Raw genomic sequence first — 9,078 nt, forward strand, 5'->3', positions numbered from 1 at the left:
TTCATAAATGAAAACACAAAGTAGATTTAATGTCTTATTTATTTGTTACTCTTAGGAAGTCTTATTTTTGACTGGACTCAGACTTTGAGGTAGAAGCTCTCAGAGAGGACAGCCTCCGTCTCTTGGCAATCTGTTCTTGGCGTTTTTCTTTGGCCTCCTAAACAAACAAAAAACAAAACAGTTAAGGCACAAAACCAAAACTAGACCTTTTTTTTTTTCTTTCAAATTGTCCAGAATTACCTTCATTCTCTTGGCCAAAAGTTTAGCATATTCTGCAGCCTCTTCCTTATTTTTCTTGGTACGCTGTTTCTTCAGGGCAATACGCCGACGTTTATGTTGCAGGACCCGGGGAGTAACAAGACGCTGAATCTTGGGTGCTTTGGTCCTGGGTTTCTTACCTAAAAATTCAGATGATTTAATCATCTCTCAAGAATACCCTAATGATAGGAGCTACACCCATATTTTTAGACAAATTGGTGTAAACTTAACTCTAGTTAGTAGTACCTATGAAAAACTTGTTCACGACTTAGCATTCTAATAGCAAGCCCTTCTGAAAAGTAACCAATCTAACTTTACTATGTGTCAGGATGTTTTATTTAACTGCTTGTCAAATTCAAACTCCTATGCCCTTCCCTAGGAAGAATACTTATTTTTTCTACTCACTTTGGTTTCCTTTCCATGTGATTCTATCCTGGCAAAATATTATACACATCTTTGTACACTAAAGCATTATGACATTATTTTAAAACTGCAGAACTGCATTATTTAATTGGTTGGTTAACATAAACATTAGCTGTACTTCAAAGTATCCTACCATATATTGAAATAAAAGTCCTATTTAGGCTTGATGAATCTTTTTTCCCCCATGGCCTAACTTGCTAACTTAGGGAAGAGAAACATCAATATCAGAACATGTGTGACAGGGGTTTGTAGAAAGTGTTCATTTAGTCTTTCTAATTTGTATACAAAAATGTTTATGGATCACAGATCTGCTTCAAAGGCATCCTCCAGTGTAATTATTTTTACAATACAAAAAGCATCTTTTAAAAAACACCTTATAACAAGACCACTCGTATTTCTAAGAGGTATTATGAGGAACTGCCAACTATTTGCTACTTACATTTTTGCAATGTAACAATGCCTCATGAAGGTAGGAATTTATCTATATCCTCAGCACCTAGAATAGTACCTGGCACAAATTCCCAGTTTTGAAAGTCAAACCTAAATTTATTCAATTTTTCAGGAAAACTCAACCTGAAATTACATAGTATCTATTTTCTATGTAAACATTCATACATGTCACTACAAAAGCATTAATATAAAGTTCCAAAATCCCAAATTACCCGCTTCCTCATACTTTGGGTAAGAAATTACTATCATGTAATTGTCACAACACATGCCACCAATGAGAAAACCAAGAGCCAGAAGTTTAGCAGATTCGTCAGATCAAAGTACAGATTTCTTTTGTAAGCAAAAAAATTTAGAATCTTTGATATGAAAATACAAAAATGTGAGAGCACCCAAAATCCAGTCCCAGAACTTGACTCCTAGACCTAAATGCAATGACCATTAATAAGTTTTCTTTGGATTTTATCTGGAGAAATGAATAGAATAAGCATGGTGTCTCTTTATGGTGTCTCAGGCTTTATACCAATTGCTTCTCTTGACAACTTTCCCGCCTAATATTTTCCTAAAAACTCCAGCTCCAGATAGACATACTGCTAGATGCCCTCCAAATAAGGTACAGGTTTTATCATCATCTATGCACACAAAATGCTAAAATTGGTTACTAAAATTAAGCAAGCCTTAAATTTTATTCTCTCCCACCTTCTTTATTAAGAGGTTTTCTCACAACATACTGGCGGACATCATCTTCTTTAGAGAGATTGAAAAGTTTGCGGATTCTGCTAGCTCTTTTGGGTCCCAGGCGACGAGGCACAGTAGTATCAGTCAGTCCAGGAATATCCTTCTCTCCTTAAAAAAAAAAAGTCAATGAATCGCATAACGACATTCACAATTCAACAACTTTGTGAATAAAAATCCTAAGTATTTAAGGCTGAATTGTAACTACATTGGTAAAGTCATAGGTCCCTTGGTCACCAAAACTGTAGATACCACTGCAAAGGTGTAAGCCTCACCTTTTTTTACAATAACCAAGTTGAGGACACTCAGATTGGCATCCACAATGCAACCCCGAACAGATTTGCGCTTTCTTTCTCCAGTCCTCCTTGGTCTATAACATGAATGTCCCTTACTCAGTAAGAGGCGGACACGGCCATGGGTTAAGACACCCTGCTTCATGGGGAAACCTTGTTTGTCATTTCCACCACTGATTCGGACAACATAACCCTGCATGAGGAAACAAGGACACGTTTACTATTTTTATTCCAAAATACAGGATGGTAGCCTTTGTGAACTACATTCTTAGTCCTGGGGAGTACAGTTCATAAAGACAAATGTGAATTTTATATGCAAATTAATAATCCACCTGATCCCTAAACGGTCTACATTTCCAAATTGCCAAATTCAATTCGCAAATTCCTTCCAATCAAGTCACATTTCCAATATACGTTTTACTAGAAATAACAGCACTAAAGAGAGCAGATATTTAACAAAAACCAATAACAACCATTCTTGGCACTTTAAAAAACCGTTTAAAGTCTATTAGGACAGCTGACTATTAAGGAAACATTTCCTCGGTGCATAATGCAGAGCAAAAACCAAGTTCAGGTAAACTTTTACTATTTAATATACATAACCCTGTCAGGTGACAGCACTAATTTATAAACTGACATTCGGAAGTAACGCACCCAAAGGTCAGAAGACAGAACCCGGAATTCCAGCCCCTTCCTAAAGCTAAGGTCTTACTATTAGCATTTGCCATTTATCATTTACACAGCTACAACAATTCGACAGTTCATTTTTACCTTCCATTCTTCGCCCAGAGCGTCAGCAGCAACTTCTGTGGCCATACGCTTTTCATAAAAGGTACGAAGTTTGCGTTCATCGTCCACTTCAATGAGCTTCTGGCAGCCAGTGGCTGGGAAGGAGATGTTCAGCTAAGAATTGAAAAGGAGAAAAAAGTGCTTACGAAACCCGCAGAACACACACAGGTAATACCGTTGCAAAAAGCGATCACGTCACCCCCATACTTATGCAGACACCGCTGCTATTTACTAAAGCGTGCGTGAGCAAAACGCCCAACAGGCCCCGCAGGACACTTCCCTCACACTCCGCCGAATGCCTCCGGGGACGAGCGGCGCTCGGCAGTCCTTCACGAGCCCGCCCCGGCGAGCAGGAACACGACGGAGATAGCGCGCGGGTCGTGAACTCGAAGACCAGGCCGGCTACACGCGAGGGCGCCACCATGGCGCTCCCAACCCGGCACAGCTCCAGTCGTAATCGCCCGCCATCCGCTCTCCCAAGCAGCCCCGGTCTTCGGGGTGCCGAGCTTTCTCCTCACCCAGACCCTTCCCCACCTATGGCCTGGAACTTTGAGTGCCAGGACCTCGACAACGCCTCCCACTGGGGCTCCATCCATGGCCCCTCAGGCTGGTCTAACGTCCGCCATCACTTCCTACCTTCATGCCGAAGCTGCCGACCGCCTCCGAGAAGCCACGAAAAAGAGACCAGACTTCCGCTTACACCAGGTCACATAGACGCTTTCAATTCTCGCGAGATGTGGAGACGCCTGGAATAGCGGAAGTGGGCCTCGGTAGGCAGCACTTCCGGAAGTGGGTCAAATCAGCGCGGGAGGTGAAGATGGGTGGGGCTGTGTGGGAAGCTGCGTACGCGGCGAAGTGGCGGAGAGGCAGGTTTGGAGCTAGTTCTGCGCTTAGAGCCTCTTCAGGCTGGTCCTTCCCGCGCTGGGAGGGCCTTGTCGCTGGGCCAGGCTGGAGCCCTAGCTCCGTTCGGGACACTCTCCTTCAGATAGTACGTAAGGATGAGGGCAGGACCGGAGTTGGGTTGCTCTACTTGACTGTCCCTCAGTCTCCGCCCGAAGATTTCTAGTTGGGAAACTTGCCCTGGTAGAGGATTTTAGTCTCCCTGCATTCTCTCTTGCCTCATTGTCGTTCATTCTTCATTTAGCCGCTGATAAAAATCTTTTAAAAAACGGAAATTTACATTACTCTCTTGCTGGAAGTGCATCATTTTGTTCCCATTGCAGTTGAATGCTGTCCATGCTCTTCACCCCGCCTTACAAACTTTCCACAGACCCAAACATAACTGTTGTGGCCAGTTGCTTATGCCATGCAAGCCTTTCAGATTAAATGTTACTTCCTAAGGGAAGCCTTTCCTGACCACGCTACCTAAAATAGTAGCTGCCTCCTTATTCTTATCACACCGTTTCCTTTATACTACTGAATCATGATACGTGAACAGCTTGTTTATGGTCTGTCTTCCTCAGCTAGATAAATTAGGGCAAAGATGAAGTGTTATTTTTTTCACTATGGTATACTCAGGACTCAGTAGAGTGCATGGCACATAGTAAATGCTCATTAAATACTGTTAAAATTATCATAATCCACCTCTGGTCTAGTAGAAGGTGGTAGTTTGGAGTGAGCCAGCAGAGGGAGAATAAGTGGATATATTATGGTAAAAAAAAATTTTATAAGGTTTACTTTTTATTTATTTCTCTCCCTCCTGCCCCGGTCTGCAGTCTGCTTTCTGTGTCCATTCACTGTGTGTTCTTTTGTGTCCTCTTGCCTTCTGGTCAGCAGTACCGGGAATCTGTGTCCTTTTGTTGTGTCATCTTGCTGCATCAGCTCTCTGTGTGTGCGGTGCCAGTGCTTTTTTTTTCGCAGAGGATGGCTCTCCTTGCGGGGCGCACTTCTTGCGCGTGGGGCTCCCCTACGCTGGGGACACTCCTGCATGGCATGGCACTTCTTGCGCACATCAGCACTGTGCATGAGCCAGCTTACCACACTGGTCAGGAGGCCCTGGGTTTGAACTCTGTACCTCCCGCATGGTAGATGGATGCTCTATCAGTTGAGCCAAATCCACTTCCCCTATTATGGTAAATCTTGAATAAGCAATAATGTAACATTTAATAGTTCAGAAAATGTACAGTGCAACTGGTTAGTCCTCCGAACCTTCCTGGAAGAACAGTGATGGGAACCCAGGTTATCTAACTCTGAAGCCCACACTCAGTACCCTGAAGGAAGTAACATTTATTTTCTATTACATATTTACTCCCTGTTTTTTTTCTTCAAGAAAGAAGTAAAACCTTTTCCAAGTAGAAATAAATTTCACTTTCTGAGATATCATCTTCTGTTTCTAATCAACTTTAGAAGAAAGTTGTTTGGTCATCTGACATTAATGCATAGACTTGGTAAAAATGATGCTATTTAAAACCTGTGGAATTTTTTTGTTGAGGTCAATTCACATAACATAAAATTAACCACTTTAAAGTGAACAGTTCAGTGCATGGAATGCATTCACAGTGTTGTGTAGTTGCCACCTCTATCTAGTTCCTTTTTCATAACTCCAAAACACAGCCCCATACCCATTAAGCAGTTTTTCCCCATTTCTCCCCACCCCCACCCCCCCGCCCCCCAGTGCCTGGCAAGCACCAATATGTGTTCTCTATAGATTTACCTATATATAAATGGAATCATGTATTACGTGACTTTTTGTGTCTGGCTTTTTTCACTTAGCATAATGGTTTTGGTTCATCCATGTTGTAGCATGTATCAGCACTTCATTCCTTTTTATGGCTGATATGATTACTTTGCACAGATATACCACAATTTGTTTATCCATTGATGGACTTTTGACTCTTTCTACCTTTTGGCTATTGTGAATAGTGCTGCTGTGAACATGCGTGTACATGTTTTGTTTGAACACCTGTTTTCAGTTCTTTTGGATATATACATAAGAGTGGTATTGCTGGGTCATGTGGTAATTCTGTGTTAATTTTTTGAGGAACCACAATGGTTGAACCATATTACATTTCCACCAGCAATATACAATGTGCAAGGTCCAATTTCTCTCCATCCTCACACTTGTTATTCTCTTTTTTTAATTATTACTATTATTTTTTATTATAGCCATCCTAGTGGATGTGAAGTGTTAACCTCATTGTGGTTCTGACTTGCAGTTCCCTAATGACTAATGATACTGAGGTTCTTTTCCTGTGCTAGCTGACAATTTATGTATCTTCTTTGGAGAAATGTCTGTTGGAGTCCTTTGCCCATGTTTTAATTGGTTGTCTTTTTTATTGTTGAGTTATATAGTTATTTATGTATACTGGATACTAAACCTTTATTACATATGTGATGTCCAAATGTTTTTTCCCATTCTGAAGGTTGTCTTTACTTTCTTGATAATGTCCTAGTGCATAAAATTTCTTATTACCATAAGTATTACAATTTCCAGTAGACGGGCTTTCTTGATCCAGCATCACAAAGCGGAAACACGTCTCTCACTGAGAAAGTGATTTATTGCAAGTGCACAAGCAAGGACCTGGGGGAATCTTCTCAGAACTAGCTCAAAGTGAGAACGGGGGCTAGGGTTTTTATAGGCAAAAGGCGAGGTGTAGGGGAGAAGAAAAACGAGTAAAAAAAACAAGTGATGACATTAGATCTTCTATGGAAGACCCCTAGACGGTACATGCAATTTGTCAGTCCTGCATTCTCTCAAAAACGTTCAATTTGTCCATGGTTTCAGCAGCTTATAAACCACTGTTTAGAAAGTTCTTCATGGCTCCTATCTCAGCTGACTGCTCAAGGATATCAAGCTTTTTGTCTCTGAGAAAAGTTACAGATTTACACCATTCTGTCTGGTTTTGCTATGTGACATTACCTTACTCCTGCAAGTGAAACTGAGAAGGTCTGGTTAATAGCCTTCAGGGAACTAAGCACAAAGAGTAAACTTCTTAAATTAGGTTAATAGAAGACCAGCTCAATTAGTGTATTAGAGTTTTCAGAGGTGCTTAAAGTGAAAACATTTTTAGTAAGCACATTTTCCAGCCGTTATTTTTAATTTTGATGAAGTTCAGTTTACCTATTTTTTTCCTTTTGTTGCTCAGACTTTTGGTGTCATAACTGAGAATCCATGCCAAATCCAAGACCGTAATGATTTGTGCTTATGCTTTCTTGTAAAAAGTTTTATGTTTTTAGTTCTTTTGTTTAGGTCTTTCATCCATTTTGAGTTAATTTTTGTATATGGTATGAGGTAGAGGTCCATCTCCATTCTTTACATGTGGATATCTGTTTTCCCAGCACCATTTGTTGAAGAGTCTGTTCTTTTCCAATTGAAGGGTCTTGACACCCTTGTCAAAAATCATTTGGCTATAGATGTAAGCTTCCCCTCCCCCGAGATAACTCCCTCATCTCTCTGCTTGTTGACCATTGCCCTATGTGTTGTCCACTTATTGTCTATGCTAGTTGTCTGCTTTAGGAGGCATTGGAACCAAACCCGGGATCTCCCAAGTGGGAGGCAGGTGCCCAACCACTAGAGCCACATCCGTTCCCTGCTCCTTGTGTCTGATTATTGTGACTTTGTCAGCTCGTTGCATTAACTCATTGTGTCTGTTCATCTTCTTTAGGAGGTACCAGGAACTGAACCCAGGTCCACCCATGTCGGAGGCAGGCGCCCAACTGCTTGTGCCACATCTGCTTCCCTTGTTTTTTTGTTTTTTCTCACTGTGTGCTCATTGTTTTGCTTGCTATCTTGCTCATTTTTTTGCCAGTCTTCTTTAGGATGCACTGGGAACTGAGCCCAGGACCTTTCATGTGGGAGACAGTCACCCAACTGCCTGAGTCATATCCACTCCCAGATATAACAGATTATTTCTGGATTCTCAATTTATTCCATGGGTCTGTTTGTCTATCCTTGTACCATCACTGCACTGTTTTGATTACTGTAGCTTTGTAGTAAATTTTGAAATTGGAAAATGTGAGTCCTCCGACTTTGTTCTTTTTCAAAATTGATTGCCTATTTTGGGCCCCTTGTGATTCCATATGAATTTGAGGATTGGCTTTTCCATTTCTGCAAAAAGGGCCGTTGGAATTTTTATAGGGATTGTATAGCTCACTTTGCATAGTTCTGCCATCTTAATATTAAGTCTTCCAGTCCTTGGACACAGGATGTCTTTCCATTTATTTAGATCTTCTTTAATTTCTTTCAGCAATTTTTTTTTTGTACCTTTCAGTGTACAAAATTTATTCCTAGGTATTTTATTGTTTAGGATGTTATTGCAAATTGAATTGTTTTCTTGATTTACTTTTTGGATTGTTTATTGTTGGTGTATAGAAACACAGCTGCTTTTTGTATGTTGATCTTGTATTCTGCAACTTTCCTGCCTTTGTTTATTAGTCTGTTTTTGTTATTGTTTTTGCTGGATTCTTTGGGACTTTCTATATATAAGATCTTGTCTTCTGTGAATAGAGATAGTTTAATTTCTTCCTTTCCAATTTGAATGCCTTTATTTATTTTTTTTTTCTTTTCCCTAGTTGCTCTGGTTAGTACTCCCAATGCAATGCTGAAAAGCAATGGTGAAAACAGGCATTCTATGTATGTAATTTTGACTGGCAGTGAGTAATATAAATGATTATTGGGATTTCATCTCCATTTTCTATCTAGTCTGATTTATGAATTTGATAATTTCTGTGATTTTGATTTTTAAAATGCTAAAATGTGAAGGAATGTGAGTCTTAAAATTGAGAAAATATAGTATTTTTTAAAAAAATATGGACCACTTCACAAATTTGTGTGTCATCCTTGCACAGGGGCCATGCTAATCTTTTGCCTATCGTTCCAATTTTAGTATATGTGCTGCTGAAGCAAGCACAAAACATAGTGTTTTGCAGTCGCAATGAATGAAGATTTGTGTGAACTAATATGGAGTGGCTTCCCAGATTTTTTTTTGAGGTACCAGGGCCAGAGATTGAACCTGGGACCTGGTATGTGGGAAGCTTGCACTCCAACCACTGAGCTGCATCAGCTCCTGCAACTTGACTCTTTCCGCTTATTTGCTTGTTTTTTTTTTTTCCTTAGGAGGCACTAGGTACTCAACCCAGGACCTCCCATGTGGGAAGCAGGCACTCAACCCCCTGAGCCACATCCGCTCCCCCC

General features: G+C 40.6%; 1 protein-coding gene and 1 non-coding gene across 2 annotated transcripts; both read right to left on the reverse strand.

Annotated features, from left to right (window-relative positions):
• Nucleotides 1-21: 21 nt before the first annotated feature.
• RPS6 (ribosomal protein S6) lies at nucleotides 22-3,685 on the reverse strand. The gene is made up of 6 exons (XM_004465469.2): nucleotides 3,582-3,685; nucleotides 2,928-3,059; nucleotides 2,139-2,349; nucleotides 1,828-1,974; nucleotides 241-398; nucleotides 22-157 (listed from the first exon to the last, which is right to left on the reverse strand). Exons 1-6 carry the CDS (start codon nucleotides 3,585-3,587, stop codon nucleotides 62-64), a joined length of 750 nt encoding a protein of 249 aa, XP_004465526.1. The 5' UTR covers nucleotides 3,588-3,685; the 3' UTR covers nucleotides 22-61.
• A 5,002-nt stretch (nucleotides 3,686-8,687) lies between these two features.
• Nucleotides 8,688-8,794, reverse strand: LOC111765835 (U6 spliceosomal RNA). Its single transcript, XR_002798061.1, has one exon. It is a non-coding gene; the product is annotated as a U6 spliceosomal RNA (small nuclear RNA).
• Between the last annotated feature and the right edge of the window lie 284 nt (nucleotides 8,795-9,078).

This window comes from Dasypus novemcinctus, chromosome 8, assembly GCF_030445035.2.
Source record: "Dasypus novemcinctus isolate mDasNov1 chromosome 8, mDasNov1.1.hap2, whole genome shotgun sequence".
NCBI lineage: Eukaryota > Metazoa > Chordata > Mammalia > Cingulata > Dasypodidae > Dasypus > Dasypus novemcinctus.